Raw genomic sequence first — 19,678 nt, 5'->3', positions numbered from 1 at the left:
GGCCATCACTTTCTCCTTAACACAGCATGACATGCAGGGGACTAAAAAGCAATTATTTAACTTTTGACACATTAAATCTTAAACAGAAGTAATACACTGACCCCTACGCGGTTAGAGCATATCCCAAGCATTGGAGGAATCTGATGTTTCAGGAGCATGCAACAGACCTGTACAAATAGAGTCAAGTGGTCTGGGACAAATGAGCAAAGAGATATAATTTAGAAGACAACGTCTCTGGGCTGGAGAGATGGCTCAGCAGTTAAGAATATTCACAGATTTCGCAAAGGACCTGGATTTGGATCGCAGCATCCACAAGATTGGGCTCACAATCATCCTTAACTCCCTTAACTCTACTTCCAAGGAATCTGATGCCTTCTTCTGGCCTCCCCAGTCAATAGGCATGCACCTGGTATCTTGACATACACGAAGGCAAACATTCATATACTTAAAGTAAAAATAAACATTTAAAAGAGGAAAGATAAATATTTACAAAAGAAAGAAAACAAGGATTCTTCAGTAGTTTCCGTAACAACCAGGCATCCATTTCGATGACTCATCTTCCTTGTCAAGTTAGCTGGACTTAGACTCAAAGAGTATCCTTCTAGATCTGGCTATGAAGATGTCTCCTGTTGGTTTAGTTGAAGAGAGAAGATCCACCTTGAATGTTGGTGGTACTGTCACTTGGGCTAAAGTACAAGACCAAATAAAAAGAAAACTTAGAAGAGGCCCGAGGAACACCATCATTCCCCTTTCTTTGCTTCCAGACTGTGGAGGCCATGTGACCCATTGCTTCAAGCTCCTCCTGCTTTGTCTGCCTATCGTGTGGAACAGTAGCCTCCCATCATGAACATGAAGAAGTCCTTTTCTCCTTACATGGTTTCTGCCAACAGAGTGAGATAAGACACAGACTAAAAGTGTGTTTCTAAAAGGCACACCTGATAAACAATATTATCTAAAATGTTACACTTCAGAATGTTCTTATATGTTGGCAAAAAGATGTGACTGTCCTAATAAAACAGCATGACTTCAATGAAAAGAAAATCTTTCAAAATTCAGGAGTAAGAAAATGAACAACTTATTAGAAAACCGACAAAGGTTTGAGCATCAAAGGCTAGGTTCCCAGCTAGTAGGCAGAATCATTAGGAAGAGATTCTACCATGAAGGTTTCATGTAATCTTTGTATCAATCTGTGAACTGATCCATCATTTGACTACATTATTGGGAGGTGATTGGAAACTTAGAGGTGAGGTCTAGTCGGAAGAAGTAGGTTGAGAAGTACCCCTGGGGCTATACTTTGTGTTTGAGTCTTTACCTCTCATCTGTCATGAAGACAGCTACTTTGCTCTACCATACGATGCTACCATGATGTTCAACTTCACCGTGTGTGAGCCTAGAAGCAACATACCCAAGTAGCCATGGACTGAAGCATCCTAAGTCATGAGCTTAAGTGAACCTATCTTCCTTCAATTATTTCTCTCAGGTATTGGACACATGATAAAAAAGCTGCGTAATGATTTGGATTTTGTTCATATTAATAGATATTCAGCATATTCTGTTGTTTGAATTTGAAATTTCCTCATGGCGTGTGGTAGCTGAGCATTGTGCAGCTTCAGTGTAAAATGGATGAACGCCCTGGAAGACAGTTGTCGGTTTCTTTCAAAACTAAGCAACTGATGTTCATTAAAAAACAATATATATATATATTCATATATACTTATATAGATTCATATATACTTATATACACCACTAGGAGCTATATAAGTGTTAGTAGAATTTTGTGGATTGATGGAAATGAATATTAACAATGACTTCAAGATAGATAAAGAGGCAAAGAGGGTCACATACAAAAACAAGGTGGGCCAATGTAAAACAAGTCTTATATTATTTTACATTTCTTCAAAATTTACTATTTTAAGTAGAAAAGGTTTTCTAAAACATTTTATGGTATGTGAAAAGCTAAAATATATGTCATATATGGTACAAAGTATAGGAAGAAGAAAAACAGAAGTATGTCACATACAGGCCATTATACAACACACATTTCATTACATGTCAGTTTTATAATGCAATGTGACAATAATCTATGCATTGAATGTAAACATCAAAAGTCCTGCAGTAACCACTAAAATATGAAGCAGAATTATACTTGTAAGTCAATAGTAGAAATAAAATTTAAAAATCTAAAAATTGCTCAGTTAATTAAACGGAATCTGGAGTCAAGGAAAAATGAAACTCCAAACAGATGGGACAGATAGAAAACAAGATTATATATTTAAACCCAGCCTTATTGATAGTCACATTAATTATCAATGATCTAAACACTTCAGCTAAAAGCAGAGATTATCCTATTGCATAAAAATGCATAATCCTAGCATAAGCTTTGTGCATCTAAAATATAAAGATTGAAATGGGCCAAGAGTAAAAGGATGGGAAACAAAAATATTTTAAAAGGTCAAATAGCCTCAGGATAAAGAGTATTGCCAGAGATAATGATGTTTTATAAGCTAAGAAGGTCAATCCATCCAACAGACAACCTTCTTGTGTACTGAACCACCTAAGTAATAAAACATCAAATGATAACTTTTAAAAACTACAAGGAGAAATGGGCAAAGAATTATACTGGAAATGTAACATTCTAATCTTAATAATTCATGAAATAATAAAATATATGTGAGCATGTTGGAAGTATGTGTGTATATTTACAAGAGAAGCAACATCAAGAAACCTTCTATACAACAAGGCAGATGCATATAATGAACTGAAGAGACAAGACTCCAACAAGTCCTATTCAAACTCCACCTTGACAAAATCCCATTACAGAACAGGAAAAGGAGACATGAAATTCTCCGAGGGCTGAAGAGCTGCTGTGAAAGGGAGTGATGGTTTTCTTTATTGATGGAACCCTTAGTAAGTTGGCCACACCCAGAACACTCACCACTAGAAAGACCAGTTGGGCTACCAGTTCAACTCATGGGAAAAGAAAGAAAAAAATAAAGAGGGAGACATCTCAAAGTTGGGAAGGAGGGGTCTGGAAATGGAGTGGGAGGAATTCAAGGAGGAGGATGAATATGTCCAAAATACATTGTTTGAAATTTTCAAACACCTAATACAATATCATTTAAAGGAAGGTGAGGGATAGAACCCAGATGCCCTTCAACAGAGGAATGGATACAGAAAATGTAGTACATCTACACAATGGAATATTACTCAGCTATCAAAAACAATGACTTTATGAAATTCATAGGCAAATGGAGGGAACTGGAAAATATCATCCTGAGTGGGGTAACCCAATCACAGAAAAACACACATGGTATGCACTCATTGATAAGTGGCTATTAGCCCAAATGCTTGAATTACCCTAGATGCACAGAACACATGAAACTCAAGATGGATGATCAAAATGCGAATGCTTCACTCCTTCTTTAAAAGGGGAACAAGAATACCCTTGGCAAGGAATAGGGAGGGAAAGATTAAAACAGAGGCAGAAGGAACACCCATTCAGAGCCTGCCCCACATGTGGCCCATACATATATAGCCACCCAATTAGACAAGATGGATGAAGCAAAGAAGTGCAGGCCAACAGGAACCGGATGTAGATCTCTCCTGAGAGACACACCCAGAATACAGCAAATACAGAGGCAAATGCCAGCAGCAAACCACTGAACTAAGAACAGGACCCCCATTGAAGGAATCAGAGAAAGGACTGAAAGAGCTTGAAGGGGCTCAAAACCCCATATGAACAACAATGCCAAGGAACCAGAGCTTCCAGGGACTAAGCCACTACCCAAAGACTATACATGGACTGACCCTGGACTCTGACCTCATAGGTAGCAATGAATATCCTAGTAAGATCACCAGTGGAAGGGGAAGCCCTTGGTCCTGCTAAGACTGAACCCCCAGTGAACATGATTGTTGCGGGGAGGGCGGTAATGAGGGGAGGATGGGGAGGGGAACACCCATAAAGAAGGGAGGGGGAGGGGTTAGGGGGATGTTGGCCGGGAAACCGGGAAAGGGAATAACACTCGAAATGTAAATAAGAAACACTCAAGTTAATAAAAAAAAAAAAAAAGGAAGGTGAGCAGTGTTCCCAATCAACTCAACCTATACAATTAACATATACAACTCAAAATGACCCCGCATAGGATTTTTTTCAGGTGAACTTGAAGCATTTGTCAAGGTGTACCATAGGCCAAAATGCAAGTTGGTCCATTTAAAGGAATCTAAAACATATAGAATGTATTCTCGGATCATTCTGGACTTAACCCAAAAGTTAAGGATGTCCACCAAATCTTCCATAATAATTAGAAATTGTTTTATTAGAAATTAACATCCTATCTTTTGCTCCCAGGGGATGTTAGAATAAACTCCAGATGAAAAATACACACCTGCCGAAATTCATGACAACATGGTAATGCTACTTACAGAAGAAATCCATACATTTAAGTATTTTTGTTTTTTTAATCAGAGAAGTTTATCTATATTCTAAGTGTCCATCTTGAAAAACTAAAAACGATCAGGGCTGGTGTGATATTCTCAGTGGGCAAAGCCTGCAGACCCGAGTTTGATCCCCAGGACCCATGTGGTAGAAGGAAATAAGCTCTGGAAATGTTGTTCTCTGACCTCTACACCCATGCTGTTGGTGCAGGCTCTTCCACATACTTTCATACACAAAATAAACAAATAAATGCAAGAAAAAATAAAACCAAATAAATAGATGAATGAATTAAATTTAAAAAGTAGTTGAAAGTGAATAATCAAACTGGGGAGTGTATACGTCAATGATTATAAAAATAAAGGGAGATAAAAATAATCAAATAAAAATAAAATTAAAAAATCAAATGCTCTTTTTACCTCAAAGACTAATGAATACGTGCATATGAATGCATAATCAAAGAAAATTTGTGAGATGTAAAAATGCTTGCTCTCATTTCTCCTTTCAAAGGGTTTCCTATGATAATAAACAATATATCTATGTTACTGAACACTGCACAGCCCGTACTGAGGGCTCTCACAGCCATGTGCTTAAATGCTGCCTTCTACCTATGCTGAGTGATATCTGCTTTCCATTTATGGCGATGGCTTCAGATAAGCACAGTCAGATTGTGGTCGAAGAAAACCTGACCTAAGGAAATCTTACAACTGTGATACAGATGGTCCGTGGGCGTGTGAGCTAAAATCAAGAGAGCACTGGGCTTCTTTCCACCATGGCAACTGGACAATTGACTTCGATAAGGCCCTTGTCCTCCCAGAGCGCTTGTGGGAACTGAGGGGTCAGAACAGAGGCTTGCCAGAGGACACACATCTGCATTGCACACTTGTACATCATTCACCAAAGAATACGTAGAGCAGGAAGATAAGCTTCTCGCGTAAGCAAATAAAAACCGAGCACTCTGCCTAATCAGGACTGGTGCTGAATTTCCTTTATACGGCTCAGATGTGAGGTTCTCTGTAAATAGAGCATGAAATTGAGATAAAACAAAATGTGCTGACAGGCTTATCTGTTAACCTGGAGAGTCTACATCAGTCACTAGGATTTAGCTCCCTTCTCAGCAAGAAATACCCTTAATGAATTTTTCTATAGTATAAGGCCCTAAATTAAGAAGGAATTGGGCCCCAATTTGCTTTTTAACTGGGTGAATAAAGGAGGCCAGAGCCTCCTCCTTTATTCCCATGTTTATTCCATGCATATATTTCTTTAAACTGAACATCATCGCCTTTAATCACGCCATCCTCTCTTCTATATGGAAATCTCAATACTGTAGGAAGGAAATCCAGTGTTATTAAATGGGAAAGAACACTGTGGACAACCACACTGTTGTCTGAGGACACGTGCCACCTGTCCAGCTAGCAACCTGAGTTTCCATCACCCATGTCCACAGGTGGAAGGAAAGATCCAATTCTCTCAAGTTTCCCTCTGACCCCCACATAAGTGAGTCCCATGGTGCACACCACCCCCCACCCACACACACACAAATAAATATGATAAACACCACAGTATCCCACTGCTTCTTCTCAACATACTGTAAAAATAAACACAGAAAATAGTAAGTGAGAGCACAGGAAAGCTGGTGGAATTTAATTATGAGAAGAAAAATACTATTTGGCTTCAAAGGGAGCAGCCACTTGCAGAAAGACTCCATCCATGACCACCATCTTGCCTAGTGTGTGGAGACACACATAGGTGCCCAATGTAGGGCTCTGGGAACAGCTCCATGTTGTGCTTCCTCTCTTGGTAATAATGTCTTGATGTCTACAGTGACAGCCTTGAGACCAGAGAAGAATTAGAAGTGGATGTCTTGAAAGAAGACATAACCCTAGATGAGTCCCGGAACCCTCCTAGCAGCAGCGAAGAGAGTACAGGCAGCTGGTCCCAGCTGGCCAATGAGGAGGACAACCCAGATGACACAAGTAGCTTTCTGCAGCTCAGTGAGCGGTCCATGAGGTACGTACTTCCTCTTCCCTAAGGAAGGTGGCCTCAATAAGGATTGCAAAAATGCATGCTACGGTTCAGTGCCAGGTGCCCTTAATAGAACAGGGAGGAAGAAAAAAAAAAAAAAAAAAAAACAAGGGGGGACCGTAGTCCCTGCATATCATGATTGGGCTAAAAGCTATCTTAATATCTAGGTAGGACTTGAATTACCTTGGCCATATTTAATAGTAGGCTGTGCACCCTTCCCTAAAAGACACACCAGGTACACTCAGTGCTAAGAACTGTTAGTTTGTTTTAATTAAAACTGATGTTATAGCTGGGGATTTAGCTCAGTGGTAGAGCGCTTACCTAGGAAGCACAAGGCCCTGGGTTCGGTCCCCAGCTCCGAAAAAAAGAACCAAAAAAAAAAAAAAAACTGATGTTATAATTCATGAATTTGAACTTTCTGTCAGATTCATGTGTATTTCAGATGCAACCCAGGCTAGGTTTCCACAAAGCAAGTGTTTCCACACTGTATTGTACTGCTTGCCCTGACTTTTTCCTTCCTTTATCTTCTGTGCCCTCTGTGTTGTTTCTGGAAAAGCTAGAGAGGAGCATCTAGCTGTAACCACCAACATGATTTTTTTTTATCAAGAATCTTTTTGACCCCAGGCCATTAAGACCACAGAAAGTCAGAGAGGATGGCTAGAATATGAGACTGAACACCCAAGTGTAGATAAAAGATCTTTGAAAGTCCAATTCCTGGCAGTAAAAATCTAAGACACAGCAACATTTTACATTAAATAAGTGGTCTCAAATTTCAAATATTCTCACTAAATGTTATAAAATAGAGACAGAAAAACAGAGATAACTTTAATCTTTGGATTCAGAGTGTCAGGTTTCAGACTGTTGCAACTTCAGTGCCTTGCTTAAAACTCCAGACAAGAACTTTAAGATTCAAGAGTCTTCTTGGTGACCCACCCAAACCTGAGGGAACAAAGCCCCATTATAAAGTATACCAGCAGTCACTATTGTAAAACCTTGCTTGGGAAAGAGATTGTTGGAAAGTACAGAATGTGTTAGGAGACTCCTCAGTGAGTTTGGTAAGAATTAGCTAGGTTCTATTTTGCAAGTACAGAGTCTTAAAAAAAGCCATAGGAGGACTATGTTTTAGAGAGCATAGCCCATGCTCATAAGCAGACCATATGTTGATTATACACCTTGCAATAATGATATTATACAATATTCTTTCTCTATGAGACACATGGAGCCACATGTTGTTCCTTCTCTAAGGTTGAAAAAACAAAACCTTACCCATATTTGTATATGGAAACTCTATAGTGCTCAAGGAAAACAAGAAGCCAAATGTATATTCTTATGGAATATATTTATATTCTGTATAAACTTACAGAATATGTCTAAGAAAAATGTTCCCTATAACAAAGGGAGACCATGGGTCTCTGGTTTCCTTCAAGATACAAGTATATTCAACTCTGTAAGTACATCCAATGACAAGGAGTCTTCATGATACATACCCTCTCTCTCTAGCCAGAATAAAGACCTAAAGAGAAACATTGATTATTATCAATTATGTATGACCCACTGCGTATGACACCACTTCACACATTATAAATCAGCATCAGTATTACTGTCATAAGCACAGTCAGTGGTCTTCTACCTTGTGTCTTCCTTTAGTTTGGTCAAGCATCAGTATCAGTGCAGAAGGTCAGGCACAAACCAATCATGTCCCAGGGAGCAACAAAGGCGCTCTCCCGACAGTGGAACGTGAGAGCCGGCAGTGCGGCCAAGCATGGAGACAGGCATTATTAATATGTAAACTTTTGCTTTGTCAGCAATGGCAACACTAGTGGCACTAGCAGTCTTGGCATTATGGACCTGGACATTTATCAGGAAAGCATACCGTCTTCTCCCATGATTAAGTAAGTAGCCACATGACTCAGTGACTGACAGCACCGCTCCAATTCCATCTGGCAATCCATCGTGATCATGAAGGTTGTGCCTAGCCACCAACTCATTATGTCTGTGCCACTGTGGTTCCATGTCACTGGAGTGGAGGACTAAAACTCCAACCCATTACTGCCTGCTTTCTTGGTTTCAAACCTGTCGCTTACACAGTAGTCATTGCAGATAAAACTTACCCATATAATTAGAAGTATATGTCCGCTTACCTATTTTTGATTTACAGAAACAACCAGCAAAAAAAAAAAAAAAAATCAATCTAAATTGTACCATGCCTCCCTCAGAAGACTATTCAAAAACTAACTTTTGTTATAGTCATTTCAGTAAAATTGGATATGAGTGGCTTTTCCTTGGCTTGTAGACATTGGGGTTACCAATGTGGAATATATCTAATGTCAAGGGTTGTCATGATGTCCTTCACCCCCAGGCAGTAACTGCACTCTCTTGATATGAGGTCTTCTCAGAGACCGAAAGAAAAAACAAGCACTTAGAGATATGCTACATAAAACAACACAAATGAGGGTAAGGGGACAACCTGAAGTCATGACTACTTCTAGAATTCACGATTATCCTAGACAATCAACTGGATCATATTCTAATTTGATAACTAAGAATATAATTTGGGTATTCTGAACAAATAAAGCCATATTGAATCTGATGATGATTCCTAATGTATTTCCCTCTGGCTAACTACAGATCCATTGATTTTTATTTCACCACTGGATAAGTATGAAGTAACATGTTCAAGTAAGCATGAATTCATACATGATCTGTTCAGAGGGGGCCAAAAGCCAACTCAACAAAAAATATTTTATGATAGATTAATTTTTCTCCTTTGGAAAACATTAACTTAGCACTTTCTCCATCTTTCTCTGTAATATAAAGTTGGGAGCTCAAGAAAAACTTGTACTGAGGCAAAGCCAAGAGCACCTGCATCCCCGCTCAGCATCCTTCATTATGTAATGCCAGAAGCTGCGCCCACCATCCCTAGGTTGTTTGTGCTACTTGCAGAGAGATCAAGAAGAGACTCGAACCCTTAGAAGATTGGCATTCCTGCAAATAATTAGACATGAGTGGGAAAATGGTTATAGTCTTTCTCTCGAATGAGACTTACCACACTAATGAAATAGAATTCCCCCGTACAATAGAATGCATTAGCCAGATCTTAGCAGCAACCGAGAAGATAAGATGATCTTCTATCACTAAAAGACACACCTTGGATAGCCCCATTATAAATTTCTAGAGACTAGAAAAGTACAGGACATGTGCAGGCTTCCCATGATGGTCACTTCTTTCTAGCTACTGAGCTACATGGCCTGTTTTCAGAAGTTTGTACTGGGTCTTCCCATGACAGAGCTCTATAATAAGTACACATCATGCAAAAAACAAACAAACAAAAAATAAAACAGAAAAAAAAGAAACAACTGAAAACCTCCAATAGTAAACATAGCCACGGCTAAGGAACAGTTAAGTTGGGTTATGAGCAATCTCCAGGCTGCTCTACCAAATAAAAATAATGGAAAAGAATAAAGATTCTATTACTGAGACGCACTGTTATAATGTTTAAGCTTTACAGTTTGTTGATTGTCTCTATTCCAGCTCACAGAACAATCGGCATGTAAATGTATCTTCCTACTTTAAAACTCCAATGTGCCTTGTTGTCACTGCACAGAGAAACACATTGTGATAAAATGAGAAAAGATAGTCCATTAAGAGACAGGTAAAAGCCTGGGGAGGATAACTCTGCAAATTATAACTAGTTACTTCAAACCTCTCTTTAATTCTTCAGCCCCGTGGAGGTTCATGTGAAGTGAATTGAAAAAGAAAGGAAAGATGTACTCTTCCCCACTGACTTTCCTAACTAATGCCATTCAAGACACATGGGAACTCTCCTTGGTGGTGGGGAACACGAATTGCAGACCCAAATGTCCTGGGCAGTACTCACCTGGATCTAATCCGTTCTGTGAAACCATAAGAATGAGTTCCAGATGTTTGTAGCTCGGCAACACCCATTACCTCATCATGCATTACAACTTACTCTTCTGAAGCCTTACCAACCATATACTGTTGTTTTCTCCCCAAGTGAATTAGTAGAAGAAAAGGAGATTCTTAAAGAACAATCAGAAAGCGTAAAGGGTAAGCCATGTTCCCATCCTTTTGACATACAATTGCCCCCGGGGTGGCCCTTTGAAAAGCAGAGTAAGGTTGTGGTTGTGTCTGTTCAGAACGTGCCTCTGGACTGCCAGGGAGAGCAGCCAGCCCCCAGAGGAGTCTACTGGTGATCAACTTTGACCTGGAGCCAGAGTGTCCTGATGCTGAGCTGCGAGCCACTCTGCAGTGGATAGCTGCCTCCGAGCTGGGCATCCCAACAATCTACTTTAAGAAATCTCAGGAAAGCAGAATTGAAAAGGTACCGTGTCCAGTGTCTGGGTCAGAGAACAAGACAGTTCTGTGCTTTTTTTTTTTTTTTATCTCAGTTGGAAATCCAGTGAATGCCTATGCAATCCACATGAGCTTGAAGGGTTTCATCTCGATTTCTCTCAACCAAAAGCAAAACAAAAACAAAAACAAACAAAAGCAGAAAACAAAAACGAAAATCTTGGGAATACTTTCAAAACCCAAGATAGGATTGTATATTCACAACAGTGCTTCATTAACCTCCAGCTTCTTACAAACTTGCTGATAAAAACAAAAGGAGCTGAGGGGACAGTCGTAGCTTTTTCAGTGTTCCTAAAAGTACTTTTGTATTATTCCTAAGCACTGTTTTTGCTGCAAAACACTCTTGAATAATTCTTTATTTTAAAAAGTGTCAGAGTTGGGGATTTAGCTCAGTGGTAGAGCCCTGACCTAGCAGGTGCGAGGCCCTGGGTTTGGTCCTCAGCTCCAGAAGTGTCTCTCTTAGTTAAATAGCATGAGGGTTGCAATCTTTAGTTTTGTTTTCTTTTGTTTTTGTTTTTGTTTTGGGGGGGCGTCAATGTGCAGTTGCACTCTTATGTTCAGTGCAAAAATCCAGCATCCTGACATAAAGCCCTTGTCTTCTTGCCCACATATTGGAAAATTAGAACAGTTTCGAAGTTTATGTAACCCCCTAGCCAACCAGATTGTCTGCTGGAGAGATCGTTCCCCACCCCTTCTCTCCCACTCTGTAACCCCAGCCAGTCAGATAGGCTGCTGGAGAGATCATCCCCACCCCTTCTCCCACTTCTGCCTCTCTTCAACCAGCACTTTGTTCTTCTTTTATGTTCAAATACACCCAACCCAGGTGTCCTAACTGTCCTTCCTTTGTTGTCAAAGTGATGCAGGGCTCCCTGCTTGATAAACACTCCCTTCAATTTCTCCATGCCTAGCCTGTCTCATGCATGGACTGTCTCATGCATGGGACTACCCTTGTCCCACTGGATGGAAGCAAGAATGTTGTCAGGAAGACAGTGTTCTGAGGTTCACATAAAGGGTTGGTTTTGTATCTGTGTGCCTCGCTGATAAAAGCATCCCCCAGGGCATTTTCAGGTGGTATGTTAATGAAACATTTTAATTTAATCTATAACTTTAAAGAAATCACTTCCATTCATTTAAGTCTAATAAACTCTCCATTTTTGCAAGAGTAGGGAGCCTTTTATTGATGTTTTAATCTGTAAACCACATCTTAACTAGGTATTTGATTACATCTACCAGCTTCTCAGCCTTAAAGTGAATGTTTGTCTTTGTAAATAACAATGTTTCAAGAAGACAGGGGATTCACTCCTGCTATCCGGACAAAACATGGGATGATCTTGCATATATTCCTGACAATCGGCCCACGGGACTTAAATATAAATGAGGCAGTCTTAAAGACTAAGATATCCAGGTTTCGTTCTGAGTTAATGAAGGCTCTCTGCATACAAGGGCCTTGATATAAATGGGTATCACCTTTGGTTGTCTATGACTGAGTTTTATGACTATAGACGGAGCAGTAGAGATAGCGTGAGGAATCAGCAACATTTCATTAGCTCCTCATCTTCTCAGAGAAAAGAAACCCTAAGTTCAGAAACTCCTATCCCCCACTGTCATTCAGCATCAAGCACACCCACATACGAATACCCCACATCAGTTTATTTTGTGTTTGTTTACAAACACAGGCTAGTGTGGGTTGCCCAATATGGATGCTAGGAACAGCTCTTGGGTCTTCTACAAGAGCAGTATGTGCACTTAACTGCTGATCCATCCCTCCAGCACCAACCTTGAATGTCTGACCTTCCTGCCTCAGTCTCCCTTGTGCTGGTATTAGAGTCATGTGCCAGCTTGGGTCTTTCTGGGAACTGAACCCCAGGCTTCATGCCTGTTGAGTGAGCATTCTAATAACAGAACTACATCTCAGCCACAAAACCCTAAATCTTTCTTTCTAGGAGTGCTGATTTCATTTTCTGAGCAGTTAATTTAGTTAATGTAAATCTATTTATGGTGGTCTCAGTTTACTGACCTTCCCACTTAATGAAAAGGGTGGGGGGAGCATGAACACCAGCATCTTTCACAGGGCTTCATGAAACCTTGGCACTTAAAGTCAGCAAAAATGAGGCACAGAAAAGGCAAAGCAAGAGGAACCCACACGCCTAGTACACTGTCAGTTGTCTAATGACCCACTGTGCCTTCACTCCCCAGCGTCCCCTACATCTGTATTTTATTTATGCATTAGAAGACTACATGCCCTGCAATATCATTCAAAACACCCATCAAACATTCCTAGAGGACCCTCTCATGCCAGTACTGTTCTAAGCTCCAAGTCCCAGGAAAAAAAAAGGGGTGAGGTGGACGAAAGTTCCCACCATCTCAGAACTTGCATATTGGTTCAGAAACAAAGCACTAATTGTCTCTAGAACACACCAAGAGGGTACCATTTATAAATAGCTACGTTGAGATAGGACGGGCTTGATTCTGAAAAAAGAAATTAAGATGCACCTAGAATGTTGGTGTCTAAACCACAACCATGAAAACAGAATCACCTGGAAGACACATTCACAACTCAGATCTGTAAGTTCCTTCCATCCACTCAAAAACTCCCATTACATTAATCCTTTCATCAGAAATCTCAAATTGGGGAGTACTATAATCACCCCAGAAAGCCTTCCAAACCTAGACCTTTACCTTTAGTTCAGACTCTCCACTGGAATTAAGACCCAAGCACTAGGTCCTTGTGAAGATCAAGAACTCTAGAATCCAGCCCAAGTTCAGAATCAGGGTTTAATAAGCCATAACTTCAGGGAAAAAGTAGGGACCCCCTCACTCTGATTAGTGAAGTTTAATTTCTGCCTTGGAACAAAAGATGGTAACAGCTTTCTGAAGTATGCACTGAATGAATCAGACACACACATACACACACACACACACACACACACACACACACACACACAGAGCTTGCTGCAATTCCCTAATTGTACTATAAATTGTAAACAAGCAAATCCACAAAGTGCATCTGGGAATCCAAAGGTCCAACAGCTAATGAGGCTTTCTTCATGAGATAAATGGGCTTGTGATACAGTGTCACAGAATACAGATTCTCATAAGTTTCCTAAAACACAACTTTTGCTTTAAAAAAAAGTCTAAAATCTATTGTTGTCTACAGAAAAAGAATTCAATTACTGTTGACTGTGAAATGTCGATACAGAAATTGTTTTCTGTCCTTGTTCCTTCGTTAGGAGAGCAACCTAAAAACCCAAATCCCCAACATACTAAAGCTGATTATGACCATAAATCAAGCAGGCTTAATGAAAGCTCTAGGGTCAATTGCTAGTAGACTGTAGCCCTAAAAACAGCATGACAACAACAACAAAACCAACTGGTCCCAGTGACCTGGTAAATCTTAGAAATCTCAGCTTCTAGGGAGGTTGAGTGAGGCAAGAGAACTGAAAATTCAACTTCAGCCTGGGTAGTAGAGTTTATGGTGACCTTGAGCAATTTAGTAAGCCCTTGGCTCAGAATACAAAACTGAAAAAGGGGTTCATGGGAGAGCACTTACCTAGAATGCTGTGCACGCCACAGAATCCTGAGTGCCACATGGACGAGAGGCTGTAACACTGAGGTAGAAATTCCCTTTCTGTCTACGCACAACTTTATTTCAATTTCAATAATTTTTATGAAGGAAACACAAGGCCATCACATGCATCAACTTCACACCTGCCTCAAGGTTTCAGGATCCAAGTAATTAAACCAGTACAGCTGCTGCATTTAGTGGGGTCGGATCCTTTGTTAAAGCTGCCTTAGTGAGGCATGCTGCCACATTTCTATGATCCCAGTACCTGGAAGGTTTCCACCTTCCAGCAATAGGGTGGCCATTATTTTGAAATCATCCTGGTCTTCATAGCAAATTCTAGGATGGTCAGAGCTCTGTAAGATGAGCCTGTCTCAGAAAGAAAAGCGAAACAATAACAGCAAGGTAGTCTAATGGGATAAAAGACTGACCTTAGGAATCAGCAGACATATGCTAGCCAATGGCCATCCCATAAACTACTAGTCGAGTGGTCTAACCCCAGGGCACTTTAAGCACTTTGGGTCATTCGTTGGCATTTTTGGTCCTTACCACTCTGAAATGTCCTTTCCAAAGGCCCCTGTAGATCGAAGGAAGCTGAAAATAGGTTCTGGGAAGAACCTTCCAAGTTTTCCCCCAAGCAGTGCCTCAGAGACAGAAGTGGTAAGGTGATGGCAGAGTAAGCTAGGGTTTAAGGAAAGAAACTACAGCAAATTCAGTGTAGGTACACTTTCCATTGACTTGACTTTCACAAGATGTGTGAAGAAAAAAGATGTACCTACCATTAATAGAAGATTTTGGCAAAAGGTCATCTGTGACTTGTCAGGGAAATCTTGTGTGAGAAGTCTTGACGTATGAGCATCCCTCAATGATTTCAAAGAGGCTTAATATCCAGGCTATAGATATCTGTCTATTCTTCAGATTTCCAGTAAGAGCTAAGAATGGTTGATTAAGGGCTGGAGAAATGGCTCAGTGGTTAAGAGCACTGACTACTCTTCCAGAGGTCCTGAGTTCAAATCCCAGCACCCACATGGTGGCTCACAACCATCTGTGATGAGAGCTGATGCCCTCTTCTGGTGTGTCTGAAGACAGCTACAGTTAACTCACATACATAAAATAAATAAATTAAAAAAGAAAAGAATGGTTGATTAACTGAATTAATCAGATGTCATAGCCTCCTCCAGCCCCTCTATTCACATTGTCATTAATACGCTAAAGCCTCCTGTTTCTACCCTTGTTCCATCCCAAACCTGATCTGAGTTTAAATATAAGTAACATTTCACAAACCATTCTTAGCTGTCTCCATAAACCAGCTGCCTGGGACCATTCATTCTTTGGGACATTTGCATTATAAGCAAAGCCTTTCCATGAAGGGTTCACATCTGCCCTGAAGTGTCAGAATCAGGATGAGATGAAACTAGACAAGATGGAGAGTCATCCCAGACAACCAGTGATTTCTCCAAAAGTACAACAAAGACACGTAGAGGTATACAAGCTGGGCTTCCATTGCTGCTGTCATGAATAGAAGGTGAGGTCATAGATATCTTTCCTTATAAGTGTATATGCCTGCTGTCAGTCACCCTGTAATGGGAGACATTACCTGGAGCCATCTTCTATTTAGAAACTTGCTGCTGCCATTTCCTACTCCAAGACCTGCGGCCTAGAACCATCTTTATGACATTTCATTTCAGTAGAGAATTATTAAACAACCATCATACATGTGCGCATGTTTGTTTTTAATTATATGTGTGCAAACATGCTACCTAACACTGAAGAATACTTTTAGTAGTGAACTTATTTTTCAATGATATTAGATGTTTACCTATATTTCTTGAGAAATTACAATATATTTGACTCTGTTTGGCCTCCTCTCCTTTATTTCATTCAGCAAATATTCACTGACTCTTTATTGAAGGCAAAGGACAGAAAACCAGGGCTGAGATGGTGCCCTACTCTGGGGAGATTGCTCGCCATAATAGAATGGACATCTGCCTTCCTTTACAGAACCTCAAACTCTTTAATATTTATGTTTCCAGATATTTACAGTGTTTCATTTTTCAGTCTAGACAATTGCTTTATTTAGACTCTACCAACATGAAAGGGAATGGATACAGGAAACCAGTCTTAAAAACAAACCCAAACTATGTCCTTAGTGGTTTTAATAAACAACACTTTCTTTTTCATAAGATGCTACCATATTCCTAGGCTATCGCCTCAACTGATGTTCCAAATAGAAAATTCTTCTCTGCAATCTGGACACCAAAACAGAATTTAAAGGAGCATTGCTACATACCAAAGTACTAACTATTGTTTCCAGATCTTATTAAGTATCACTTCCTAATCCACAAAAGCATCTGTGTAAGGGACTTGACAGGTTGTCACACTGGACTTCAATGTGGTTTCAGAAATAGAATATCATATATGGATTTCCCAATCTTCTAAGCCCATCATTCACTTGTAGTCTAGAATTTTCCAGTATGCCCAACAAAAACTGGTACCTACACTATCTGACATATCTAAGACAAGCCCTTGCTTTCCCTTAACTATTTCTATAGAGAAACATCTGGATGCTTAACTTTAGCATGGGGAGGGAGAAGTGTCTATCAGTATTGTCTGTGAAAGCATTAGGTGACTCTACCTACCCAGAAATTTAGTACTCAATTTATTTCCCTAATATGCACATCCAATAAGAAATGGTTTGGCAGTCATGGTACAAAAAGTTGAACCCAGATTTTAAATGTGAACCTGAAAAAAACACTAGCTACCTAAAAGATTGCCTCTTAGAGGAATTGTCCTCTAAGGACAATTGTCTAGAGGACATAACTGCAAAATGGAAGGATTTTATTATCTGAAAGGTCTAAAAAGAAAAACACACTGTCTTTGACAATGTCCCCTTACAATAAAGATGCTTAAAGTATAGACTCCAATCTACAGACAGTCTTTGGAAGGGTTGTTTGGACAGATGCTGGTAAGGATACTATGATATGGGAGTCCTAACTCTGTGTCTTATTTCAGTTTCTAGATGTTGTGAAGCTTGTTCATCAGAAGTCCTGGAAGGTGGGAGATATATTTCATGCCGTTGTCCAGTACTGCAAAATGCATGCAGAGCAGAAAGAGGGAACTCCGAGTCTCTTTGACTGGCTCCTGGAACTAGGATAAGTCAGGCATACCCCTCAAAGAATTTCCTTCCTCTATCCCAGCTTTAGGTTACAGTGGTTTGCGCTAAATGCTCTGAAATTTTCTCAATACACAGCATCCCATTAGCAGAACTATTTAAAAATCTGCTCCAGTACCATGTACAAGGAGTGAATCTGAAAGAATGTGAAATATAGGTCTATACTAATCAATATCATCATGGGCGTGTCCAAAAGGGCTTGTATGAGAATGGTGTCAAAAAGAGATACTTCAGTGTGGCCCAAACAGGAAAGTTTATAACAAGCACAGACTCCAGGAAAGCTATACCCACATGTATGTCCCAATAGAGAATGAGCTATAATGTCTCCAGCAATATGAGTCAATAGAAACAAAGTCATCGGGTTACAGGGATTCTATAAATTATGTTAACACTTTCCTTGTACTTTGCTTAGTGGGTATAGGGGTTGTCCACCTAAGGAAATACTTAGAATATAGTTGAAAGCTTCCATGCCCTTTTGTGAAAGATTTCCACTCTCAAACCAGTATCAATAGATACTAGCACACATGTAACAGTGCAATCAAAGTTCATATGAGGTGATTTTATTTATTTGCAGAGGCCAATAAATATTGCACCTCTTCCCAAGTGTTCCTAAGCTCCTCAAAAAACTAATGTCATTCAGTTGGGAAAGGGGAGCTCAAGGTTGCCTTTTTCCATCACTACATTTATTACTTGAGAAAAATTATTATGGGATTCTTGCCTAAAGGCAAGCTTTTAAAAATAAACAGTAAAATAAATAATAGCCTTTTGAGAGAAAAAAATGTGCTTGTGTATTGAATTATATGAGAAAAACATTTGTTTTATTGTAAATTATGAAAAGACTATCAAAACTAAATAATATATTGAGTTGTTTTAAAGCTTCATAAACTATGAAGAGATTATTGTCTTAACTTTTAGAGTGTCATGAGCCGATGGTGGTTAATTGTACCATGAGTGTGTTGACATCTGTATAATGGACATGTTTCTCCAAAGATATTTATAATGCTGGATTCAGGGTACTGGCCTTGTGCTTGAAAAAGCCAGCTAGGAGTGCAGACTTTCTGGATGGCTGGTATTGACACTAAATTAGAGAAATAGAAGCCTTTAACACATTTTTTTAATTTATAGCAGAGATGCACTCTATAAAATTCAGTGTATCTATATGACACTAAAAGTCTTCTTTCCCGTTCAACTCATTATGCTACATTTGCTTTTATTTTCTCAATCAGAAAGATGTTTAGTATGTATCTTCTGAAATTCTATGCTTTTACTCTATTTTTAAAGCTTATAGAATAACTTTAAGTGTGAACCAGGCCCCACGCCATCATTGTCAACCTTGCTGGCCTATCGACCACATCCTAGAAGTATAAGAAATCTTCCTGGCAAGCCATAACCTCCTTGCCCCATGACAGAAATCTTTTTCAGACCTCATTGGACAATTCATCATGCAGATGGTCCCCATGTAGGTGTGTGTTCAATCTGACAAATTAACCAGGCTCTGAAATCTACTCATCATCTCCAACTGAACTGTTTGTGCTTCTTTGTGCTAATACATGGGAAAGAGATTCTTATTGTTTTAACAATCCCAGAATATTGTGTGTAAACTCTTGTGCTCCAATCAATGTTTACTTATCCTCCAAAGCACAAATACTGGATGTAAACATGTGTTGTACCTAATGTTACAAACTAATCAATAAATTTCTGCTGCAAGGTTGTTATTCCATATTTTCTTCTAGACTCTAGAACCTATTATGGCTTTAAGAACTTTATCTAAAAAAGAATGGAAAGAAAGAAAGAAAGAAAGAAAGAAAGAAAGAAAGAAAGAAAGAAAGAAAGGAAGGAAGGAAGGAAGGAAGGAAGGAAGGAAGGAAGAAAGAGTCCTATTGTAAGTAGATGAAGATAGGTGTGCCAGTATGATAAGATTTGCTGTCCTGATTTCAATTTTTGATTAAGTAAATGTTCAAGACAGTCTGTTAGCACAGGGAAGGCTCACTGTAAACCATTGGTTCTTAACCTTGGCACTGTAACAAGACAATTGTTTTGCTGTGGGGTATTGTCTTAGAAATTATAAGGTTTTTAGCTGCATCTTGACCTCTCTGGGTTGTGATTGATAATTGCC

The 19,678-nt window shown here is 39.5% G+C and overlaps 1 protein-coding gene across 8 annotated transcripts in view; it reads left to right on the top strand.

Moving 5' to 3' along the window:
- Sphkap (SPHK1 interactor, AKAP domain containing) overlaps nt 1-19,273 on the top strand; it is a 148,338-nt gene extending 129,065 nt beyond the window's left edge. For 4 of the 8 annotated variants that reach the window (XM_006245233.5, XM_017596483.3, XM_006245231.5 and 1 more), the window contains 5 exons: nt 6,257-6,442; nt 8,263-8,349; nt 10,473-10,525; nt 10,615-10,799; nt 17,403-19,269. In XM_006245233.5, the coding sequence (XP_006245295.1) occupies nt 6,257-6,442; nt 8,263-8,349; nt 10,473-10,525; nt 10,615-10,799; nt 17,403-17,546 (655 nt within the window). In that variant the 3' untranslated portion in view covers nt 17,547-19,269. Of the gene's footprint in view, nt 1-6,256; nt 6,443-8,262; nt 8,350-10,472; nt 10,526-10,614; nt 10,800-17,402 lie in introns of all 8 variants that reach the window. The other 4 variants (XM_063267237.1, XM_063267235.1, NM_001395142.1 and 1 more) reach the window with 3 other exon arrangements.
- Nucleotides 19,274-19,678: the final 405 nt, after the last annotated feature.

Source organism: Rattus norvegicus, chromosome 9 (genome assembly GCF_036323735.1).
Source record: "Rattus norvegicus strain BN/NHsdMcwi chromosome 9, GRCr8, whole genome shotgun sequence".
NCBI lineage: Eukaryota > Metazoa > Chordata > Mammalia > Rodentia > Muridae > Rattus > Rattus norvegicus.
The sequence above is the reverse complement of the archived record's forward strand: the minus strand, read 5'-3'. Positions and strand labels throughout refer to the sequence as shown.